We start from the raw sequence: 25,442 nt of genomic DNA on the forward strand, positions 1-25,442 counted from the left end.
GGAAGTGACTTTCCGCAAGGTTTTGTGCACCCTAAACATCACAAGCCCAAGTCTGAGAGAAATACAACTTTTTAAAATTCTTCCGCTAATTAATTATTGAACTATTTTTTCAAGAAACGCAATTTTGAAGACAACTTCTCAGCTAAAATAGAAGTGAAGAATGAATGATCGATCTTAAAGTCTATTATAATGATGATGACGGGGGTAACAACGACAGTCAGACATACCCTTATTAAAATCAACATATAAATCAACTTTTTTTTACAATTCACACATGAAATTGTCTTCAATATATAACCTTAGCAAAGATGTAAAAAGGAAATAGAACACATTGGCACATAAATGCCTAATTCTATTTTTAGTGCCCTTATCTTGTTTTTATTTACCTCCTCTTTGCCCAAAGCAGCAAACTGATTGATGAACCAGAACACCTCGGACAGATTCTTTACATAACCCTTGATGTTTTGCTCAAGCTGTAAACAGATAAACACAAACCAATCGCTAGGTGCTAGTAAATTAATTCATCATTAATATATCGCAACTTCTCATATTTTATCACAATCTTTCAACAACGGTCTTGCCGTGTGCGTATTTTTCCAGAAGACTACCAGTAACTTGACTCATATTGTGTACATATTTTTTAGTGTTTTTGTTGTTGTTGTTCATTTTTTTTTCTTCTTTTTGCTTTGCTTTTTCTAGTGCAGATATAGAAAAAAGACTTAAGGAGCATGAAAAGTACTTCTACGCGGAGAGGCAAAATAAATTTCACTTACTTGATCAAATTGAAATGAAAGTTAGCGACACAAAACATTTCGAAGATATTTGCATTACGGCAAACGGTTTCACAGCTACGTTTCGATTCCATACTTCAGGATCAAGTGCCAACATACCAGTCTAAAAACAGCTTTGACAAAGCCACACACATTAGCAAAGTATGCTGTCTCCGCCTCTTCGCCACCAGCATCCCTGATTTCAAAAAAAAATACCGTCAAACCTGCATATAACGGCCCTGTATATTTCGGACACCGGACAGCTTCCCAAAATTTTCTGAAAAGTTGACCTGTAAATATGTATAGCGGTCACCCTGTATAATTATAACGGTCACCTTGCCATTTCCCAAGGATGACTTTTTGCTGCCAGCTAATAGACCTTTGATTACTTACTACCAGGATAATTAAGAGTGTCTTAAGGTATAAGGTACTTACCCACTCTTTTTATTCGCATACAAAGGCCTGAGAATCTGAATAACATCAAGACAAAGTCGACCAAGCATCTACAAATAAAAGAATTTCCGTTAAAAACTTCAAAAATCAGTACCGTTCAGTTTTTTTCCCCTCCGGCTAAGTCTCCAAAAAGCCCCTTTCGAGGCCACAAACAAAGAAATTGAATAGACATGGTTAATTCATTTTCTATTGGACTGTCCTCTAAGAGTCGCTATCACGCTGAATTTTAATATATCAAATATGGCCTATTTGGTGGGTCAAAACAAAATTGATCGAACTCAGACAACGACGCATTATGTATCTTTACCGAAAAATGCGCATAGTAAGCGCGGGATTCGCATGTAGACTGACCACTGCCGTGTATTCACTGTTCCAATTTCATTTTGTTGCTACGACAATCAACGGGCACTCAAGGTAATTTTAAATCATCTAACCATTGTCTTTGGGATAAACTTTGCCCGAGAAAACAGCCGACATTTCCCGACGCCACCACTGGTTTCCCCAGGAAATGACGTCGGAGAAACAAGCTTACTGATGATGCGTCACTATCCAGATCTGAGTAGCGCTACTGATTGGCTAGAGCACGGAACAACCAATCAGAAGTAAGGCCCTGATTTGGGTAGTGACACGTCATCAGAATGAAATTTCTTCGCAAATTCCTTGTACTTTATTTCCCGAGGAAACCAGTGATGGCATACAAAATGTCGGCTGTTTTCTCAGGCAAGGATTTACTTTGTCCGGGCATCAGATGTGACCACAGTTAAGACTTCGTCGCACATTTTCCGATGACGGATTGTTAATTGTAGTTCTGATCTCAGAGCCTGCGTCGCAAGCGTAATCTATTCCAGGTTAGTAACGGACACACCGAATTACCGGAAATGGGTCTCGAATTTCCCTTCAACCTGACTGGCTTCTTTAACAGACCAATCATAGCGCGTACTCAAATCCTGGTAAACATGTGGGGGCCAAGAACGAGGATTTCGGCGCTGTTTTGCAGACAGACTTAACCAGAAGCTTCGTTCCGTCTGTGGCGCAAGCCTTGATTTCATTACAAGTAATTTTAGGTAATAATCTCTACCTTAGAACCACCAAAAAGAAAATTAATCTCCTGGACAGGCAAGGAGTTTTTTCAACTTACATGCCGTATACTCTGTATGGGACACTTGACCAGTAGCTGAAGTAGCCATTCTTCAGATGTCAGTGTTTCTAGGAGCCACTGACAAACCAGCGAAGACTGCTCATACTGCGACAGCAAAAGGTCAGCCCAATTCTTGATCAAAAGCTTCTCTTTGGCGTGGACTAAAGTTTCCAGCAAGAATGATGTCCCTGCATCAAGAAATGCATTTAACGTGGCTAAATTGTAATTTCGGTAAGGTAAAGGTTAACGTCGAGACAACACTAGAGGGTCAGCGGTTGCGCCCCATGCCGGCAGGCTTCTGCGGGGTAGCCGCTGGGCTTACATGTGATTTCAAAACTAAGCCTTGCCCGTTTTGCTTTGCTGATCTCTGCGGATCATTGCGAATTCACGACTTAAGATATCGGCCGGTATCTGCTCCCACTCCCCAACCCCACCCCCGCCCCCCTCAACCTTGGATAGGTAAGTATGGGTTATGGTAAGTATTCAACTTAACTTTTTCATTGCGACAGGTCTGGGTGGTTAGCACTCCCTTTGTTGCCATGGTTACCTCCAAGACGATGCTACCTTCCGCGCTACAGGCCTTTCCACATTGAAGCACCCGCTTCCAAGCATTTTGTTGTCGATAAGTTTAATTATAAAATATGTTTGGCCAGTGTTGTGCAAAGTTTGAGTGTGTGCATAAATTTTAGCCGGAATTCACAACAATCTTAACAATATAGCTAATTTAAAGGGAAAACAGTCAAAATAAACAATTTCACTTATAATTGAGGGCAACTTTCGTGAGGGTGTGAAGAGGTCTCTACTAGTTACTCAATTCACCACTTTAGAAAAACGAGAAGCCGATCGCTAGCTGAACGCAATCCCCTTTCTAATGCGCTCTTCCGAAGAAAACAGTAAAGCTGTATTTTCGTGGGAGTGGAGAAATAACTTATTCCTCGAAGACAATGAAATCGATAAAACTCGATGCCACTAAAAACCAGGATTTTAACTGTCGATTTTTATCGATTAACCGATGAAATCGATAACAATATGTTAAGAAGTATCGATAGTTATCAATTTATTGATTGGTTTTCCGGTTTCAGATTTTATCGATTGCGGATATCAGCAAAAAGGAACCGAGATGGGTTCCGAAAGCTCTGCTAAACTTTCTTCAACTTCTGTTGGTGATTGAAGGATTGTTTTTCATACCTACCTAATTTGACATTTGACAACATAACGTCTTTGCACTCTGGCAATGAAGGCGGAATATTACTGCATATAAGCCACATGAAATTGAAGTAAGTTGTATCAAAGACATGCTTGTCATGCAAGAACTGAATGTTATCATGCCAAATCCAGTCTGCCAGCTCTTGATTTAACTCAATGCTGGGTGTTTCAGACAGAAGATCTTTCTTGCTCGGATCACAGCGTTCGTAGAACAGCATATAAGCACTGTGTGTCTTCTCAAAGGAAAAGTCCATGAACTTCTCTGTCACTGCGTCGTAGGTCTTGGTCTGATGCGAGAAGCAAAAATACATATAGCTATTGCTGGTTTGCACGTGAAATCATGGCAGCCACGTTGGTGGTCAAGAACAGAAACATTTATATCCTCTGAGAACTAAACTCCATTTTCATGTAAATTCTTTTTATTGTATTGATCACCAACATGGCCGCCATGTCACGTGGTTGCAAACCAAGGAAAACTAATGCCCCATTCACACCGACTTAACATGTTTAACTAAACCAGGTTTTCAACAAAAATAAAAAAACAGACAGAGAAAAGTGAAATATCGAAATACAGGCTTTCACACAGGATTCAAATAAAACAGGCCACTTCCGAGTTCCAAAAATACTTACTTTCAAAATGAGACCAAGTGCCCAACCTTTCTTGTGAAAATGAGTTTTACTTGCATGTGAGAATGAAAAATCATTTCCATATCAAAGGCTGAGCATTTAACCTCGTTTTGATACAGAGGCCCGGGGGAACTCGGAAACGGCCTATTCAACACGTTTTGTAATTTGCTCTAAATTTACAGTCAACTTAAGTCAGTAAGCAGCTTTTATGAACGAAACAATTTTACACCAAGTTTAACTAAACAGCTCTTAAATGCGGAACAGAAAGATTATTGAGTTCATTTTACACACTCATGACAGGTAGCCTGAGAAAGCAGCCGGCATTTCGCGCGCGACGCTAACACTGGTTTCCTCGCGAAATGCCGTCTGAAGAACGACTACAGAAATTCCATACTGATGACGTATCACTATCCAGATCTAGGTAGTGCTTCTGATTGGTTGAAGCAAATTTCCCTCGCGGCACGAACAATCAGAAGCACTACCCAGATCTAGGTAGTGACACGCCATCAGCATGGAATTTCTGCGCCCGTTCCTCAGACGTCGTTTTGCTTGGAAACAGGGGTGGTGTGGTAAAATGTCGGGTGTTTTCTCAGGCTTATTGAAAGGCAGTTGTTGAACTGACCGTCATTTCGCCCCCAAAACACTCCGAACCTATCTGAGCAGGATCAAAAGGCTTCACTTCAGCATCATTGAACAGGAACCACTGATCACGTCCCTGTGGGGAGGAGCGGTCACGGATGAAGCTGTAGTAATGTCCCCCCTCTGCTGTACCCGTGTGAACCACGACTCCAATCAACTGGTACCAGTAACTGAGATCCTGCTGAGGATCTAACGAAAGAGAACACAATCAAGAAAACAAATAGGCGTCTCGACCCATCCTTGCCCAGCTCAAGGGAAAGGAAAATGGAAAAAAGCCAAAAAGTAACAAGTACAGGGGGAAAAGAAAGAAAAAAAATTAACACCACATAGCTGGGACTCCATCATGAGATCGACTACCGACAGGGGACGGTTACACCACTGAGGCACAAAATCCTACGCTGCCCCTCCCCTTCCACTCCTCCGCTTCTTCGTCTACCTGATCCTGGTCGAATTGGAATTTGGAGATGTTTGTTTCTGAGAAGAGGGGAAAACCGGAGTACCCGGAGAAAAACCTCTCGGAGCAAGGAAGAGAACCAAAAACTCTACCCAGATATGTCGTCGTCGCCGGGATTTGAACACGGGCCACATTGGTGGGAGACAAGTGCTCTCACCACTGCGCCATCCCTTGCTCACCAAGACATCTAAGACGACGAATATTAGTGCGACGAAATTGCATGTTTCAATACCTTGATCTTGTTGGTCTCCCATCAGAAAATCTTCAGTGTACGGAGCCATATTGAGTTGCAGTGGAAAGGAAAAGTGTGTGTTTACCTTCTCCTTCATCATGGTCACCATGTTGAATGCATAGCGCATCGTGTTGAAGCAGAGGATACGAGGAAGAACTTTAAAACACGCCCTACCATGGGACAAATAACAAAAATGACTAAAGAATCTCGGCTCAATGCCAAACGAAATGTGCTGGGGACAAAATGTGGAACAGTATACCACAGACTCCAAAAAAAGAACACAAAACCCTTTAAAAGATTATTTACAGGAACGTTTTTTGATATCCTTCAAACTGAAGACTCCTATATTGACTTAGACACGACCATTGTGAAAATGAAAAAGTAATTCACTTTTCCCTTCCCTTTATAATCCCCTTCCTTTTCCCTTGTTTTTAGGCAGAAGAGTATTTGTATATTATAAATATTTATACAAATAACACTTTAACTTGAATAATTGATGACAAAAAAGATAGCCAATAAAACAAAAACGTACATACACTTGACTCGTAAAAACAGGGCAATAAATCGAAGCTTTCACCAGATTTTTCGATTGTTATGCAGCAAATTTGTCGGAGAATTTCAAACGAAATCACTTGTGGCAGCTTAAATTTACTCCACTTTTATAACTTCTTTGAACTGGTTTTTTTAAAATATTTTTCTGAACTTTTGCAGATAAATTTACTATTGAATAAAATTGAATTAAACTTATTCAAGTTAGACAGCAAAATATTTCCCCTGTTTCCTACGTTTTATGGGCTATACATGTAAGAGTTGAAATTGCCATGACCTCTCAGGAGAAAAAAAAAACTCCAGACTTGACAAAACTACTCCTTACCGTTTTTCTGCCCGGACTTTCTTTCCACACTGAGAGCATGTATACATATTGTCACCATCTAGAGTGTCTTTGATGGTCACTTCATCAAGGGATTCCTTCACAAAAGGAGGAAAAAAAACAGAGCCACGTTCATATCAGTGTTAAGAACTCTTCTGTTTCCCCCGGATTATCCACCATCACCCCACCCCTTCCCCCACCTATAAAAAAAATACTCAGTTATCCTCTTCCCGTATGAGGACATAACTGAAGATAACAAAGTTAAGAATCCCAACTGGCAGGAGGCGAACCAGTTATCTATTTTACAAGCGTCGCCGAGGATATGAACTCGGGACTACCGAGGACAAATCCATCTGGCGGTCAGTGCTGGACTTGAACTCGGGGACTTCGGGGAAAAGAAAAATTTAGGCACATTGTTCTGCTGTAGTTCCCCAAAATATAAATGTGCGGCAAACACCAAGAACATTCATTGGTCTACTCTTCAATTAACACTTGAGAGCAGAGAAGGAAACTGGTCCGAGTTAGCCTTTGCAAAGACTTCTGGGATCGTTATTGGAAATACGCCGCTCAGCTAGAGGACATTTTTTTCCTTTGTCCTCAAAAACATTCCCAGAAGGCTTTGCAAAAGTTCACCCGGCCAATTTTCCTTTTCGTTTCTCGAGTGGCGAGTTGCAATTCAAACTCACATAAAGACTTTTCATGTCTGCGACAGTACATCTGACTGAATAAAACTCTTCGCTTGTTTTGCTAACGTGAGAACAATCCTAAATGGATACAAAAGAAAAGGGATAAATAAACAAACTGTTTGGTACTTTACTTCAAAATACCCGATTCTGTGGGCAATTATCCTCGTTGCACAAGACTGACAATTTGTAACTATGTCATAATCATCAAGAGTAGAAAAGGAAATATTTAAGTTGCAATCTCGTCAGTGATCTCTTACCAGTGAAACAACATTGTTGCTAATTTCCCCACAGAACAAATCTCTCACCAACACTTTCTGAAAAAGGAAAGTTCTACATTTTAACTTTTGAGTAAAAGAGTTAGAATTGTGTTAATAAAGTTATTTTATTTTATTTTATTTTATTCCCGCCCCACACCTCAATTTGAATGATTAAAAGACTTTGCTTCAAGGTAGTATAATAGACAAAGGTGACTCGTGGGCATCACAGATCATTTGCCTCCAACAAAGACGCGCCAAGATGTTTCAAGTCTACCTGAATTTAATGCAATTGCATTAGCAATACAATAGGAGTTAGGAGTTCTTAAGAACTCGTTTAAACGTGTCCATGCGTTCCAGATCGAATAGGAATTTGGAAGTGTTGATTTTTGAGACGAGGGGAAAACCGTTGCACGAGGAGAAAAACCAGGAAGAGAACTAAAAACAAACTCAACCCATCGACGTCGACGTAGACGTCGGGATTTGCACCCGGGCCACATTGGTGGGAGGCCAGTGCTCTTATTACTGGATCACCCTTGTTCCCCTTACACCTACCTTTGCCTTCATCAATTCTCATCATAGTATCAAGCCAATCTACTACTAACTGGTGATTAAGCTACGTGCAAACGAACGCAACAACTCTCAACATCGTTGGGCGAAGAATCTTGGAAGTTGCTGCATCCATGTTGGCAATGGTGTGCAAACAGATGCAACAACTCCCAACAACGTTGGGACCTACAGTGCATTATGGGAAGGATACAACACATAATACTTTAGAGACCATGTGTAATACGCGTACGTGGCCCCAACAATGTTGGAAGAGCAGTGCAAACGGATCCAACATTGTTGCGCTACGCTTAGGCGATCACGGAACTTAAGAAATGTTCGGAGGTATTGTCTCAAAAGCTTGACCATTTTCAAGTTCTGCGCGACAAAAGGCAACAATTTGCAACAGTGTGCAAAAGGACGCAACATGTAACATCCAACAATGCTGGGAGCTGTTGGCCAACGATGTTGCGTCCGTTTCCATATGGCTTTACAAAACAGAGCTCTCTCACCAGTACAGGAGACATTTCTTCTATTTTGCCGATCAGATCAGTGAAGAATTCCGTCATGTCTTTCTGTTCTCCAGTGTTCAGTGGCTGTTTATCCATCGTGTATGTCCGACAGAATGTTTTTGGGTTGTAAGCCTTTCTCTCGCTGGCCTGGAGGCAGAGAAGAACGCAAAATAGTCAGATACAAAGCTCTCTAGCTTTCAAGATGTTCAATAAATTGGTGGCGTCTTGGCTTGTGTTTATTTTTACTTATTTTTTTATTTCTTTTTTCAAGTATAAATCGACTTGGTAATGATCCGTGGTTTAAACTTGAATGAAACACCCCTTCGAATAGTAGTACTTCGTCCTCCATATCAATTTAATCTTACATTACATATTGCCTTATGTTTCTGTGGAACCTCTGCTGACGACCATTTTCTCACATTGGCCGGCTAACAGTTCATACACTCGCTCTTTTTTTAACACTCCCTATACCGGCCACCTCTCCAGAACGGTAACGGCCAACAACGTAGGGGTCAAAAGGTCCCAAATGCTACAACAGGGAAGTTAAAAATGTCACGACGGTGACGGCAACCACAGCCTTCGCCACAGACGAAACCAAACCTCTGGTAAGTCAGTCTGCGAGCCAAGGCCGAAATCCTTGTTCCGGGCCTTCGGCTGTGTACCAGGATTTGAGAAAGCGCCATGATTGGCCTGTTAAAAAAGTCATTGCCGACTAGCCACTTCCGGTAATTCGTCGAGTCCGTCGAGGGTCCGGAAGAAGGGCCTCGCCGCTACTTCGCAGATCTTACTAACCGGGGTTGTCTGGGAAACGGGCTACGAAAACAAGAACGTTGTTGATGGACACGCTGGGTTTGAAAGTAGTTTTGATTACAGGACCAAACAAAGGACTAACCATTAAAAAGCAGAACATTCTTTGCATTTCACGCAAAAGAACCTCGTGTTTTACATCACTGCTGATCTAAGAAATGAACGAGAAGAAAGTTACTGAAGAATGGCCTTTAGAGCAAGGCATGAAAACATGTACTAGGAGACATTGTGGAAAATTATTTGAATAAAGTGTATAGGAACTTGGGAAAACATGGCACGTTTAAGGTGCTCTTCATTACGACTGCTTGCGTTACGACATTTAAGTCCTAAAACATAAGCAGCCGAGCACTTGTAAAACCGGGTTTCCATTTCCCCCATAAATAAAATTAATGACTCGATTACGTTGATAGAGCATATTTTAAAACGTTCAAAAGAAAACATGTATGCTATGGTTGGCCACAAAGAGTCAACATTGGACAAGGTAGGGGGGCACAAATCCGTAGGCATCACCAAGTCAATAGTAAACGGATGTAAATCAAGGGTTATCTTACTTAAAGGTGAATTGTTGAACATGCATCATTGATTTCAACTGAGAACGAGAGGAAACGCCCACATATGCTTCAATACAACAATGTACTTTACTTGTAAATCAAGGCAAGAGTACAAACCCTTGAGTTAAGAATGGCAGCCCTGGCTTGAGGCATCATGTAAAGCTGTTGCATACAAGAGGCCATGTAACAGGTGGCTCCTAAATTGATCATCCCAACCAGCCCACACGGCGAACGGCCATTGTCATGAGGCCAATAGTGCCAGCCGTAAGAGGACTTCTTTTTACCATCTATGTAAAAATAAAATAACACCCTTAAAAACAATAAAGAAGGCTATAGGCCAATCCTTGTTTACATTTTTCGCCCTGTATGAAACAGACGGAAATTGTCATTTTGTGAAGTTATGACTTAAAAGAATAGCGTATTCAGAGCTGTACGTCAGTAACGCGAGTAACGCAAGGTAACCATCTCTCACCAGCACTATGATGTTTCAACAACAACTTCTGAATTTCAAGGAAGTTTTCTTTGCAGCCCCTAGCCATCTCCAAGAGAAGATCAAATGCAGCACTTCTGGCTAACTAATAAAACAAAATAATAAACAAATATGAATAAAAAAGAACCACCGTTAAACCGGTATTCGTCTACGTGCTGTACATTGTTGCTATTTCACAATTTTGTCTCACTCAAAAAGCCAGAAAATAGTAAAATTCAACAAATTCTAAAAGTTCGGCTCGATCGTATGTCAGTCTGCTAAGCAACTCAAACATTTCTCAGACTGGTGCATATTGGACCATGTCAGTCAATGGTCTCCGATTTTTTATTTATTTATTTTGTTTTGTTTTGTTTTTTGTTTGTTTGTTTGTTTGTTTGTTTGCTTTTTGAAACCTTAATTTTTCTCAGAACAGTACCTTGGATTTGCAGAGAGGTAAATCTCTCTGATCACAACAGTCCTCTGGAAGCGAAAACAAACAGGAATGAAATACATCACGCAGAAATTCCTGAAAAAAAAAAGAAAAAAGAAACACATGATCACAAAATTAACACGTCCCTGTATTTTATACTTTATATTTGAACTGCAAACTGAATGGAAAAGTAGGTTTTAATTCAAAATTGCATTGTACTTTCTTTGGGTGACCCATTTGAAGGCTGGAAAGCAAGGACGTGTGGGGTTCTGCATCTATACTCACGGGAAATGGAAAGATGAAGGGCTGAGATAGTCAAATAATGTGAACTGCCGAGGAAACGCGCGGGTGATGTCATCAAAAATTTTCCTAACGCTTTTGGGAGGTAGTGGATTCGACATATGTGCAGCAACCTTCTTCCACTTATATAACATCAGAGAAAGTAGTAAGTTTTTTTATAGTTTTGAGCACATTTGTCTGCAAAATGTAAAATGTTTTTTTTTTTTGCTTATTAGGCCTATTGTTGCTGTCGCTGTTCCTTTTTTTTTTTTTTTTTTTTTTTTTGCCGTTATCAATGCCTTCGCCGTTTCGCATTACACGATTTTATTGTTTGTGACTAAATTATAAGTATAGTAACGATAGCTTCGCTTTTAGCCCTGGCTAAATCTTTATACTTATGATTACACGGGTCACTAACCAGCCCTGCTGGAGACATCTTGAACGAAGGATCGTGTCTCATAACAGCCGTACACAGCTTTAACATGCCACTCAGACCTTCATTTTCATAGCTTCCATATGGCTGTTTGGTGCTGGGTTGGCTGTAAAAAAAGGTATGATGACTACATGAGTTAAACAAAGTACATGTTCCACGAGTTTATTATCTTGTCATCGGCAAGATGAGCTGTGGAGCGGGTGCCTTAAAGGTGGAAGGACCTGTAGCGCAAAAGGGGAGCAATGTCTTGAAGGTAACCATGGCAACCAAGCCAGCGCCAACCACCGGGCACCGTCGCACTGAAAGAGTTCAGTGCATACTTACCACAACGCATACTTACCTATTCGGGGATGGGAAGAGTAGGAGCGGAAACCAGCAGATATCACAGGTCGTGAATTGCAATGATCCGGAAAGGTCAGCAGAGCAAAGCAAGGCAGAGCTGAGATATGCATCCACATTTAAGCCCTGCAGACCAGGTGGCCACCCCGCACGCGCCTGCCTGCCTGGAGCTCAACCGCTGACCCTCTAGTGACGTCTCGAGGTTAACCGTGTCGAAATTACAAGTTAGTCACATTTTAAACATAACTGAAAATACTACTTACATGCTTCTTATATAACTGGCAAGCAATTTGGCTAAAGAATCCAGGTCAACATCATGGTCCTGATAAGAAAAAGAGCAGATTAAAGGCTAAATAACCAAACTCTAAAAAATCAAAGTCAAGTCTACAGACATTAAACGACGCCACCGCTGGTTTCCCGCAAAATGACGTTTGAGGAACGGGCCCATAAAATTCCATACTGATGACGTGTCACAACCCAAATCTGGATGGTGCTTCTGATTGGTCGATACGCGAGTGAAATTTGACTCAACCAATGAGAACCCAGATCTGGCTAGTGACACGTCATCGGTATGGAATTTCTGCTGTCGTTCCTCAGATTCCATTTCGTGGGGAAACGCAAGGTGGCGTCGGGAAATGTCGGCTGCTTTCTCAAGCTATGTCTTTCTATACAATTTCTCAAACTTATAAATAATTCATAAAGAAAATACAAAGAAAATTAATGTTTCATGAGTGTTTGGAAATCAGATAAAAAAGACTGCTCATACACCGTATTCACAAATGGCGGACACGCGGGAAAAAACTGGTGCCTAGTCATGAAAGCGAGGCGTTGGAGGGTAAACAAAAATTTCAAATGAAGACTTTCAGTGAACTTCCAGAGTGTTTAGCACGGATTCCACCTAAAATAACTTTGTACGGACTTCTTTTTAAATACAGTTACGTGGGATGTCTTCTGCTTTTAATGTTTAGTAATGACTTGCTGTTTGCAATCAAAAGGGACGCGTATATCTGCAAGGAAACAGGATGATTTTGTAGATTTTCGAGTCGGTTTCCGAAGCATCAGAAGCTCGACAGGTGGACGATGACTGGAGAAAAGCGGCAAACATGTTGGCCCAAACTTCACATTGAAACCGAGTACGAAAGCCAGCTCACTGTAATTCGGTGAAACAGAAATATAAACAAATCTTGGTGGCAAGAAAAAAGAAATAAGCGACAGATACATGGCCTACTTGTTAACGCAAGAGACGTCTGCCGTTGAACAAAACAGTTCAAGTCGAGATGGAAAAAAGGAAGACAGGAAAGAAGAGGTGACTGAGGTTTCGATGAAGTTATGTTTGATTTTTGTTTGCCAGGACGTTATTCTCTGGTTTTTATCAACGAAGGACATCAATTATAACTATTTTTTTTTATTATAAATGCAGGAGCGATCGAGTGGAGTACGCTCAAAATTTCAACTTGTTACTCGGCAGACTCGGTAAGCCAGACACATCATTTCAGCGACTAATTTCGTATTTCTTATCGTTGGCTGTTAAGAGTTTTAACTTTATGTTCCATTATATTTTAAAGTTGAAGAATACATAAATAAATAAAATGATGGTCTTCTTAAACGGATCCAGACTCGAATTTAATTATTCGAAACAGAAGCTTGCCATGTTCAGTCCTGACACAAACATTGCCTTAAAAGTTTAACCTCGTAAAATGTAAGCTTTATACCACTTTTTTTTACCAAGAGCTCTCTGAGATAATGCCCTAAAGGATACCAGGCAAATAGCAAGCCATAAGATTCACACACTACAGCTTCTAATTTTGATAAAATTATTTTTAATTATTTCGCAATGACAACGAAATCATGAGATTTTTGCTAAGCTCTGCCAACGTACCTCTAACAATTCGCTCCAAAGCGACGGAATTAATATGATCCAAAGGAAGTTGTAAATACAGACATACATATATACATAGATATGTATAAGATGTCACTAACATGAATGAATGAGCCTCGTGAATGAATCTTTCACCCGCTCTCAGCTTGACCTGTTTTCAGTGGCCATATATCCGTCGCTTATTTCTCTTTTTCTCGCCACCAATATCTGTTTTTATTTCTGTTTTACAGAATTGTAGTGATCTGGCTTTCGTATTCGGTTACAGTGTGAAGCTGGGCTAACAAGTTTGCCGCTTTTCTCAAGCCATCGCCCACTTGTCGTGTCCTGCTTCTGATGCTTCGGAAACCTACAAAATCATCCTGTTTCCTTGCAGATATACTCGTCCCTTTTGATTGCAAACAGCAAATCATTACTAAACATTAAGAACAGAAGACATCCCACGTAACTGTATTTAAAAAGAAGTCCGTACAAAGTTATTTTAGGTGGAATCCGTGCTAAACACTCTGGAAGTTCACTGAAAGTCTTCATTTGAAATTTTTGTTTATCCTCCAACGCCTCGCTTTCATGACTAGGCACCAGTTTTTTCCCGCGTGTCCGCCATTTGTGAATACGGTGTATTTTTGCACCCTTAATTTCTCCATCTAAAATCCTTTTGTTTGAGAAGTAATATCGAGCTTTCGACACAGTGTTTCATCACCAGATGAAACACCTCGAAGTTCGTCAAAAATACTCCGCTGCGAGTCGCATTTTCAACTCTCTTCTCGGTGTTTCATCTGGAGATGAAGTACTGCGATGCATGCTTGATATATTACATCAATTGTACCTTTTCACCCCCCTCCGCTGTTGGTAAACCATCCACAAGCCTACAGAGTATTGAAAAGTACTCTCGTGCATTCGGCTCTTGCCTTCTTCCTCGAGAAGTTTCTTTCGATTGAAGAGATTGTGCTAACGGAAGAGAATCCAGCAAGGCATCCATGAGCTGTATCAGGCAGGAGTTTTCTTTTATCAGGCTCAGCCGGTAGAGTCCACGGCAGGCTTCAAATCTCACACTTGGCTGAAAAAAAGGGAGAGGTGAAAAGAAGCACAACTCCGTCAACTGAATTTGCATGAAAATGTTAGTTATAATCCGAATGCAATAACACAAGCGAACTGACTTTGTTAGTTACATGGCCGTGATTTTGTCAATAAAAATAATGTCACATCACCCTAAACCCTCAGCAACTATGAACGCCAAACCTTTCCCCGACAAAATACTATCTATTTCCAGCATTTTAGAATATCAAATTACGAAATTCAGATGAATTAAACTTTCGGCTCTATTGGGAGGGAAAAGGTTATGAGGTAGACATAATAAGCAGAAATACATTGCGTCATTATTCATAAAATATATTTAACGTCCCCCCCCAATAAATTTGTATGACATTCACCGCTATCAGAATCATTGAAGTTCATCGCATAGACAATCGGCCAAAAAAGGGACAGCAGACGGCATAGTAGCTCTGGCGGACGATTTCTCACGTTTTTCGACGAGCAAACAATGTAAGTGTTACCTCTTTGGCTAAAAGCACCAGCTGTTGGAGCCAGGGTTTAAAGTTGCTTTGTTGGAGAAGGGAGCTTCTTACTGTCCCATCAGTAAAGGCAGCAGACACAAGCAGGGACACAGCGTGATGAACAACTTGACAAGACAGTAATAATCAGAAAATGAAAAAATGAGTAGCAGTAAGCGTAAGTCGTGCAGTGCTCGGTAAATCCACACCAAACCTTCAGATAAGGGAGAGGCCCGGCCCTCCTGACCCTGAGATAAAGGAGGGGGAAGGGGGCCGGCCTCCAAAAAAAGACATTTCGGCCCTTGGGGCCTCAGTTTGGTCAAAAAATATGGTGGGGGGGGGGGGGGCGGGCCGGGTCCCCCTGGATCCGCCACTGGTTATTACTGAAACCGAGCTTTGGATAATTTCTGTTTCATGAAAGGAACTGTGTCTGCCTAAGGCGACGTCCATACGAATCCCGATATTTTTGAGTCTGAATACTTTTTTTTAACACGAATGCGCCTTCTGTTCACACGAAACCAGAGAATCCGGACACCGAAATCGCATTGTTTTAAAACCGCTCTCCAGAGCGGTTTAAGGCCCCCTTAAAGCCCCACCGGGGGAGAATCCTTGGGTTGATTTTTACTAGGTATGTGCCACTGGCCTCTCAGAGCCCCTACCCCACTATATCCCAACTTAGTCACTTTCTATTTATGTATCTACCTTATCAATCCTTTATATAGGTCATCCTAAAATGAATTGGTCCATTTTTTAAATTGAATGACGAACACTTTACTTTAACCTACAGTACAAACATTCTGGTACGTTTGCTAACCGTAAATGTGAAGAACGTTCTTACCGCAACTCTACTGAAAATGGAAAACGCAACCCCATCCAGCGGCACATCCCCATTAGCCTCTTATAAGAAAGTACCCCCCCCCCACCCCCCGAAGGCCCCGTCCACACAAATCTGGATAAAAATATAGGACAAGACCAAAGACACTTACCATCTCCACTAGCTCTGCTTTGACCACCATGAATAGGCAATGTTGCTTGATAAGAAATGTGAAGAAGTTTCTCTAGCAGTGAGTTCACATTCAGAATGGACATAAGACTGGAGGACAAGCATTTGATGCAAATAACCTCCTCTTTGTCAGTACTTTTGTATCTTACACGAAACTGGCCATCTTTCCTCTGAATTTGTAACTTCTTTATCTCACTTTCTGATGACGCAAAAACATCATCATCATCGTCTTTGTTAAGTTTCATTGTTCCAAACTCGCAAATAAGTTTTAACAAGTGCGCGAGACATTCCTGATGCCACTGAGTCCAAAACGAGCTTCCTTTGGTTTCCAAACAGCCTGACATTAGGATTCGATACAAGTGTTCAAGTCCCCCCAATTCAATAAAATTAGATCCCCAAGAGGGAGCAGCGGTCTGTGGCGCCGTAACCTCTTTCTCCTCGTCATTATCTGAGATATCAGAATCACTACTAAGCCTAGAATAAGTTGGTGAAGACTGCGTTTGAGTCTCCTTTGAGGAGTTATGTATCAAGTCTATAACTTGAAGAGAATACAACAGTTTGTGGGGGAAGTTTGGGTCCAATAATGATTCCCATATACTAGCCTTTGATTGACCTCTCTCGTCTGTTCTCTGATCCGAGTAACTTTCACTCTCCACACCTTTCGAGTCTGTCGTCAAACCTTTATCAAAATATCGCAGTTTGTTTAAAATTAACTGGTTTGTAGGTAAAAGAAATAGAAGTTCCCAAGTAATCCCACAGAGAAATTCAAACCGACTTTCCATCAGTGGAAGCAAAGGTACTTTGGTACTATCAGCCGATTCCGAGGCCTTTCCAGCAGTAACTGTCTCTTGTGACAGTTCTGGTCTTGTTGATGGATCAGGAATTGAAATATTTGCCGTGTTACTTCTTGAGGTCACAAACTTATCTAAAGCTTCCAAGAAGCCAAACAGTTGTTCAAAGTATTGTTCTTGTAAAAGAATAATCATAGGTGTAGATTCCCAATCGGGTGTTGGAAGAGACGAGGAGGGAATAAAGCCACTGTCATGATGTCTCTCTTTCCTCACAGCTCCGACGGACACAAAAACCAGCTGCAAAACAGAAGAAACAACAGTCAATCATGTTTATCAGGTTGCACCAGTATTCTTTGTACATTTCCAGGATAAGAGCCCTAACAAAAAGCTAACCCTAGCAGGTTGAATACTAGTAAAATTTACCTACGGCATGTACACTGTACAACAAGTTTCCTTTTCAACAACGCCTTTCCAAAGCAGCTAGCTGCAAATAAACTATAATGGCCTGCACTAAAATATTGTAACAAAACAAATCTGAAAGAGTATCCAAAGACCCACTGAGACGGTATCCACATTCGTTTAACATCCATTTCACATTCATGTTGCGCAAATTACAGAAAAAAAGGATAACGTTGTTTCTATTACCCAGTTACCATTTTCAAAATTTCAAACAAACACACGGAACAGACACTTGACCCTATGGGGAATTGTCATTTCAATGGTTTCAGTACAATCTAACATACATTCTTTAGAACACGCAGATGGAAGAACACTGTTAAAGGAAAGTTACAAACAAAGTTTTAACTGATGTCAAAAAGATCGCAAACAGTTGAAGTGATGGGAAAGTCATCCTAAACCGACACAACGCAGATACAACCTACTTAGCAACACTTTTTGAAGGAGTTGTTTTCCCTGTTTCGAGGGGTGTAAATCTCATACTTCCGGGCCACCATAAACATTTTTTGCAAAGTCTGTGGTTTCCCACGGCATTCAACAAAGTGTATTATTAAATTAACAATATGTGACTTAAACTGTTGGGTATTTTGAAGTCATCTGAAAGTTTTCGAGTAAATATTCAAGAACCAGTAGTACACTGTACCTGTAAGTCTTTAAAGCCCACTTCAGCAAGACTCTTTTCATCTAAGTCAGGGGTAAGTTCATGCCCCTGAGATATGAGTCTAAATGGTGGGCGGAGTTGAGGCGAGAAGGGTGAGAGGGGTGCATGCTGAGTTGAACCATCTCCTAGTCGACTTTCCTTCTTCAGCTTTTCCTGCAGTTGTTTACACCAAAATGTCACTTCTGCACGAAGATCAGCTACAAGATCTGAAGAATTCATCTCAAATGTACCCTAAATCATCAAAGAAAACAATTCAGAGAAAATAATGACATAGGTAAATAAGCAGTATGAAGTACTAGTGTGGAAGTTGGAATAATGTTAGGGAGATGGTAAACCAAAATGGCAAAACATAACAATAACTAGATACAGTAGATTTTGGTTGGTATGTAACGACAACAAGGTAGACTCCGAGCAACAATCAATTACTTCCTGTACAGTTCTTCCACTAAATTAGTAAGTTGACTACACCTGACCTAAAGAAGAAATACCTTATCTGAGAGGCCAGCCGGCTGACACATCACCCTGATTGGGTAATGTTTTTCTGAAGGCCTCTGAAGAATCTGCTGGTGACAAGTGATTCCCCGTCCTTCAAGCCACCAGAGTCGCAAATGAAAAGCAAACCTGCAAGGTAAAACACAAGTGAAAAATCAACAAGTGTTACCGCACAGGACTGTAAAACAACAGTCAGTTATCAGACAATATCCGACTGAAATTTGCCTAAGTCCAACAAAATCCTGTTAGGACACGGTCACCGAGAAGATTAAGTGCTTAACACTGTTAGTTTGTAGCTGAAGTGCTTGAAGAAATTAAAACAAGTCAAAAATATGGACAATGTATGCCCAACAACCTATACGGATTATCAACTAAAACAGTGCCGTGCTCAAACATTTGTCCTTTCAAAAAATAAAAGAGATTTGCAGAGCCAGTTATTTGCCCACACAACTTCATATAAATCAGTAAACAAGTGGATGGAACCTTTTCGAAGAAGACTGATGGGTTTCGGTTTTCTGTTTCTGACCTTCCCTCTTTAATATTGCAATGCCCCTAATTACAATGCAACAGCAATCAGAAACGTCACAAAAATTTTACTACACACAAACGAAAAAACAGAACTTGAAACACTGTTGTCAAACTAACTCGAAATATTCAGCAAGGCAACATTCTAGGACTACTTCTAAAATAAATCCTCCTGTGTGAGACTTGTCACGGGAATTCAAATTCCCACAAAGTGTCCAAATATGACCCACATGCAGCTGAGCACACAAACCTTCTTTTAAAGCTTTCAATGTGACTTTTTAACAGAAGCAATCCTCTCTCCATTATTTGAAGATTCTTTTCCTAAGGAAAAAAAGGAATAAAATACAAGTTAATAGCAGATTAGTTAGCTATACTGGGAACTCTGTTTCCTAGAGTTTCATGATAAATTGATTCTAAGTGCAGATCCTGCTGCACAACCACTTCATGCCAAAGTCTTACACTATTTGACCTATGTATAATCTGCATTTTTCAGCAGGCAAAACAATGGTCATAGATTTTGCCCCCTTTTGTTTTTATGCATACATACTGTACATGATTTAGTTTAGTTCATAGTCTGCCGCCTATTATTTAAACATGACCCACCTTCATACAAATAAGAATCACAACGACACGTTAATGAAGGACAACTAATACTATACCACGTTCAGATGTTGAGAAGCGCTTCCAATGATTGTCATGCATCTACCAATAAATTCATCTTCAAATTTCAGTGCTCCACCGTTAGCTGAAAAGTTAAAATCATCTACTATGAATAGATGTTGCTCTTCTACTTGACAGGCAATTAAGTGCCTAAAAGACTTGCTCAGTAAGTTCTCTAAATCTCATATTTTAGCAGATGACTAAAATAGCCAAGTGCGTATGCACGGATCAAAACACATACCATGACAAGATGTACAGTTCAAGTATCTTGTAAAAAGCCAATGAAGTAGGGCTTACTATTGCTGATACGGGAATGAAGCTACCAACATCATTCTGCAACAGCTAACAGTTTCCATGTAATCTGGCTGTCCGTCCATGTATCATTAGCCTCAAGAACATGACTAAACATGGTTCACTTCATCAGAAGTGGGCATATGATAAGGTCATATGATTAAACAGTAATAAGTAAAATGTGGTTACCGTTGATGTAAAGAGAATTCAGGTAGGTGATGGCTGCCCAGCTGACCTCTGTTGACTTGGCCTGTACAGCAATGTTCCATAATTGGTCTATACCACACAACTATAGGTAGGAGAAATGACTGTAACCTTCAAAATAATACAGCTGCAAGGCTGCTGGCAGTCATATAAAAGAAGCTTATAAAAGGAAAGAACACGGACAGAAGAAGTAGTACTCAATGGTGATTTGCCATGACTGAATAACAAAACTGGTCGTTTACGAGAAAAGCTTCAGAAGTTACTACATTTGACAAATTTTATGCCCATTAGATTGTTTGTTCCTCAGAAATACAAACTGCTTAGCAGCTATCTTGAAGTGCAAATAGAAGAAAGAAACAACAAAAGTTAAGCTGGCAGAACATGTGCAATTTCAAATGAAATACCAGCAGAAGAGACAGGGTAACAACAAAAAACAACACTGGGTAAGTATCATTGTGTAAACATTTTTTAGAAGGTGTGCATTTATCATTCTGGACAAGCATCAAAGAGAATGATAAATGCACTTCAACCACAGCATCTTGCCTCACCCTCTTTATAAACTGCAAGGCATCATAAAATTGCTTAAAGATGGAGTTACCTTAGTAGGATCACAGGGCTTCACATCAGAGTATTTGAAGAGCTTGTATAGTTGCTGAAGGAGATGAAGGCCTGTCATGGAACATTTTTCAGGAGGAAGTGATGGGAGCTGCAAAGCATTAAAACCCAACTGTTAATTTAGAGTCATGCCACTGGTCAGTTGTAAAAAATGATCTCTTTTTTTCATTCTTGTCGACAGTGATAGTGGACATGACACTTGCATTAAAATATATCAAAGTAAGTTATATCCAAGATCTTAAAACAGAGCTAGTTGGTGACCTCCATTGCCTTGTTTATAACTGAGTAACTTCAGGACAAGCAGTTTCATTGCCATTACAAGCAGGAGGGGCAAAAGCTGTCACGGGCTCACAGGCTAACAAATGGGTATTACATGGTATCTCTCTTACCACTAAAAGAGTAAAAAATTACCAAAAAACTTAAAAATAAATGTAGGCAACACACTTGAAACTCTTACAAGACATTCGGAACCATTGTAATCGTAACTGGTAAGTATTTAAATGTGCTAAATAAAATTATTGGATCAATTTGGATTTCTGCGAAACTGCCCACCCACCCCTCCCCTAAGCCATCATTTTGCCCCAACTGAGAAGTGAGTATTACTGTTAGCTCAGGGGAGGGGTAGGTGGGCAGTTTCCTAAAAACCTAAATTGATCCAAATTATCTTCATAGCCATTTTAGTTGTGTCAGAACGCTATTCGGCACCTTTTCAGTGTAGATGTACTGTAGAGCAGATGCATCTAAGGCATGAAACTCTTTACTTTGTGCTTGCTGTAAAAACCACTCCAGTGTATCGTCAGAACAATCAGAGTTGCAAACTAAGCACTGCCACAAGACATCAACTTGACTTGCACTCAATTCTGTCAAACAAACCATTCTAATGAACTAAAAAATCAAACAATAGGTACAGAAGGGCTTTCATGTTCTCTATGACAAGCTTTTTTTACTTGAAAGCTGGGGTCAGCAAAGCTTGATAATGGCCTTGCAGTTTGCAGAATTAAGTTATAGTAAGTTGGACTCTGACAGAAGTCTTTAACTTAATCCTCATCGACTTGTATTTGTTAAGAACCAAGCCAACTGAACGGTACTCACAACTTTATTTCCCAAACTAAAGACACTGTCTAGATTAAGACTGTATCACTCGTAGAGGCTACATGATAATAGTAAACTCACTGAAATCCTGCTGGGACAGCTCACATGAGAAGACTGATGACAAAAACTGGAGTCTGGCCTGCACTTCCTCCAGGGGACTATAAAGTGAATTGCACTCAACATCCTCCTTGCATAAGCTTTCCACAAAGTGTACTACATTGTTGAAGAACAGCTCCATCATGTTGAGGTCTCTGTTGGCCCACATCGTGACCCAGTGAGGGCCGTGTCCAGTGGCAACAAACTGCTGGAATGAACTGAACAGTTTAGGAAGCAACTGAATGGACATCACCACTGACCTAATGAGAACAGCAAAAGAGGAAACAGCATTTTTTACAGCAAAGTCTTCATTTCAGAAACGTAGCGGACAGCTCAAACTTGACATAGTTAACAACAAAGAGCACCACCTTGGTCATCGGTCAACACCAGTTTCGTGTTATACACACAGGTGCAGTCCACCTGCTTTGCATCAGCTTGATGTGCTTGGTGCCACATTTGTGGTAGCCACCCGACCTCATGGAAATTGGCGATTTGACCAAAATGGCGATTTTCTCAATTCACATTTTCATATTTGTGTACATTCCTGGACTTAAATGCACTTTTTGATATTGACTACTTTGGAGATATTTTTCCATTGAAAAAAACAAGGCTTGATGGAAGAGGTCTATTTTGGCGGTAATGTTTCAAAAAATCTAGCTACATGATTCTGCAAAACTGGCTGAATTGACGCCAAATGACCTAAAAACACCGTTTGTCAGTCCAAAGTGCCACACTTTAAAAGACTGGCAGAATTCTTTGGAAAGATCTAATGAGATTTTTGGAAACAAATCTAGTGAAATTTGCATCTACTAAGGCAAGAGAATGAGGAATAAGAAAGAAGGAGAAGAGAAAAGGCAGTGGTTGTACTCTTTGGTTTTTTAATTAGCTACTTTCAAAGGGGTCTATTTTGTGGTAATGCTTTCAAAAATCGAGTTAGACATTAAAAGCTAGAAAAAATGTAACAACACGAACAACATAAGCAAACTTACATCAAGCATGACTGAGTCAGACATTTCACAGTACCTTATTATCATATGAATGCATACAATACTGCAAATTTGCACTGTACTACATACAACTGCTGGAAAATCAGTGAATTATAGATTGCTAGCAACTGTATTAAATTGTTTAAATGATAACAAAAAGCAACCTCACACAACTGTTTTCCAGTTTAGTTACAGCTAAAAATGGTGAAATGCAATAGCTATAAAATTAATAGCCTGGACCTTAGTAAACCCTAACCTGTTTGTTGCTAAGTTAGCAACACATCCTTCAATAAACTTCATTCTGATCTTCTTTTCTCCTGTGTAACAAATCAACTGACAGAGAAGCTTTTCTGCCTCCTGAACCAAGCCATCACCCAGCTGGATCTAAAGAAACAAATCAACTATTTGTTTTTATTATTGACCACAGAATTCCAGAACCAAGCCCTGCTAAAATTAATATGCCCACGAAATTCAGAAGAAAAAATGTCCTAAGAAAGAAACACAGATAAAGGCTATTGAGAGAGAGCAATCAAATTTAGATGAAAGTAATTTATTGTCAGCACCTGTCCACCTTATCCACAGAATCACCTTAGCCTCTGGGGATCACAAGATTATAAAGCAACCCTGACACTGGGAACTTGAGGCAAAGGTGAAAACATCAAATTGTTATGAGTGCCCAATTTTCACCTCCTATCAGAGTGGGAGTGGGTACACATCAGAGATGTCCAACATCCTACATTAATTCCTTCATTAATCTTTCCGTGGACCTTGGGGGCTCTTAATTAACTACTGTGGTAGCATACAACATGTTTCTGTGGAGCATGTGCCCATATAGCAGTTGATGTAGACTTACGGCAGAATTGCAGACTCCTCAATTCAAGGACTTCTGGTGTTCTTCGGCTCTTTTTCTTAACAATCTTTTCATTCCTCTTCCATATTATACTTTGTCAGACAAGATGTTCACTGGTATGAAACCGATGCAAGGGTGTTTTGATAATATCTAACGTCTGTTGTACTGTCTAATATTGTCATGTGCATGTTAGGGGATTGCCACAAAAATTCCCTAATAATATCAGCACCTCCAAAAAGGGGCCCCAAAAAAATTTGCTGCACTGGAGTGACAGTATAAACTTGCAAGATGTGTCCTGACAAATGATGAAACCAACTTGATCCCACTGCGCAAAACATCATGTTAGTATAGGTAATAGCATGATTTGTAGTGATATTTGGCATTAATACCACGAGTGATACTTCGAAATTGTTATACGAAATTTCACGAGCTGTTAGGTGAGTGAAATTTGAGACAATTTTGAAATATCACGAGTGGTATTTATGCCAAATATCACGTACAAATCATGCTATTATTTGTTTATACTACTACCCGCAAAAGGTTTGTAATTTTCACATGTAGGTATTTCAAATTAAGCTGAGATACCACTGCTCTAAGCCAATCAAATTGCAGAAATTTATAATATAGTAGTATAACTCACAGCATTATCATCTTGAATCAAGTCCCACAGCAGTGTCTTCCCTTCCTCGCAAACTGAGTTCAAATCAAAACCTAGGCTCCTCTCTCGTTCACCCTCTTCATCCTGCATGACACGCAGAGCAGCCACTGTCTTTAGCTGAGTCAGTTCATCCTCCACACCTTCCGTGTCAAACTCATCCAGGTCCTGCCTATCTGAAAGGGAGCTACCTCGACTGTTTGTGCAGCTGGTGCTGTCAATATCAGCTTCCTCTCCACCTGTTTTCTCTTGGCTGGAGTAATCCTCAGCCTGGCCGGGGAATGATTGGCTGAGGTCAGGAGGATGAGGCAGTTCCTCTGTTTCCATATCTGCACTCCCTTGAGATGACAGACTACAGACAAATACAAAGGTTGGTTATCATTAGAGTGGTTTTCGTTTGAGTGTCGTAAAACCAAAACCAAAGTAATTACTCTGGCCAATCACATAGGACACAGACAATACATTGAACCAATCAAAACTCGAAGTAATTACATGTGGCTGACGCAAAGCGCGGGAAAATGCATGCGAGCGCGTCACAATTGGCTTTGGTCTTACTTCTGATTGGATGAAAAGGTGGCGCGAATCTTTTAAGCCAATCGCATCGTGTAGAAAGTGCAAAACCAATTACTTTTCGACACTCAAATGAAAACCGCTCTATGTTAACAGTAATTAGCCTTTGTACTAGGGCGGGCTCCAAAAGCGGGCAAAATGATAAGCCTACCCAGCAGGGAAGATGGGCACATCACCACTGTTCTAGGCTCCAAGATAGTTGGGTCTGCGCAATTGAGGAAGCACGAAAATAAAATGAAATGGGATGAAACTGGGGAAAGCAAGCGCAGCAAAATAAGACATCACTGAACAACTTGTAAAACGCGATAGTTAGATAGCGATAGTTTCAATAAAGAGTGTATGAAGATTAAAGCTTCGTTTTCTTGGAACGATG

General features: G+C 40.4%; 1 protein-coding gene across 1 annotated transcript in view; it reads right to left on the reverse strand.

The window, feature by feature from the left end:
• Positions 1 to 25,442, reverse strand: part of LOC140944251 (ubiquitin carboxyl-terminal hydrolase 34-like) — a gene marked incomplete at its 5' end in the record, with an annotated part of 58,198 nt that overhangs the window by 25,226 nt on the left and 7,530 nt on the right. Inside the window, 30 exon segments of the mRNA XM_073393385.1 lie at positions 387 to 473; positions 891 to 966; positions 1,206 to 1,273; positions 2,362 to 2,549; positions 3,554 to 3,854; positions 4,817 to 5,022; positions 5,520 to 5,689; positions 6,394 to 6,488; positions 7,077 to 7,154; positions 7,334 to 7,390; positions 8,389 to 8,535; positions 9,281 to 9,346; positions 9,864 to 10,033; positions 10,219 to 10,321; positions 10,652 to 10,741; positions 11,343 to 11,463; positions 11,960 to 12,018; positions 14,399 to 14,629; positions 15,126 to 15,250; positions 16,109 to 17,213; positions 18,016 to 18,264; positions 18,522 to 18,654; positions 19,301 to 19,371; positions 19,710 to 19,795; positions 20,191 to 20,290; positions 20,804 to 20,911; positions 21,526 to 21,680; positions 21,994 to 22,268; positions 23,251 to 23,378; positions 24,485 to 24,851. Of these exon segments, the coding sequence (XP_073249486.1) occupies positions 387 to 473; positions 891 to 966; positions 1,206 to 1,273; positions 2,362 to 2,549; positions 3,554 to 3,854; positions 4,817 to 5,022; positions 5,520 to 5,689; positions 6,394 to 6,488; positions 7,077 to 7,154; positions 7,334 to 7,390; positions 8,389 to 8,535; positions 9,281 to 9,346; positions 9,864 to 10,033; positions 10,219 to 10,321; positions 10,652 to 10,741; positions 11,343 to 11,463; positions 11,960 to 12,018; positions 14,399 to 14,629; positions 15,126 to 15,250; positions 16,109 to 17,213; positions 18,016 to 18,264; positions 18,522 to 18,654; positions 19,301 to 19,371; positions 19,710 to 19,795; positions 20,191 to 20,290; positions 20,804 to 20,911; positions 21,526 to 21,680; positions 21,994 to 22,268; positions 23,251 to 23,378; positions 24,485 to 24,851 (5,215 nt within the window).

Source organism: Porites lutea, chromosome 7 (assembly GCF_958299795.1).
Source record: "Porites lutea chromosome 7, jaPorLute2.1, whole genome shotgun sequence".
In the NCBI taxonomy this organism is placed as follows: Eukaryota; Metazoa; Cnidaria; class Anthozoa; order Scleractinia; family Poritidae; genus Porites; species Porites lutea.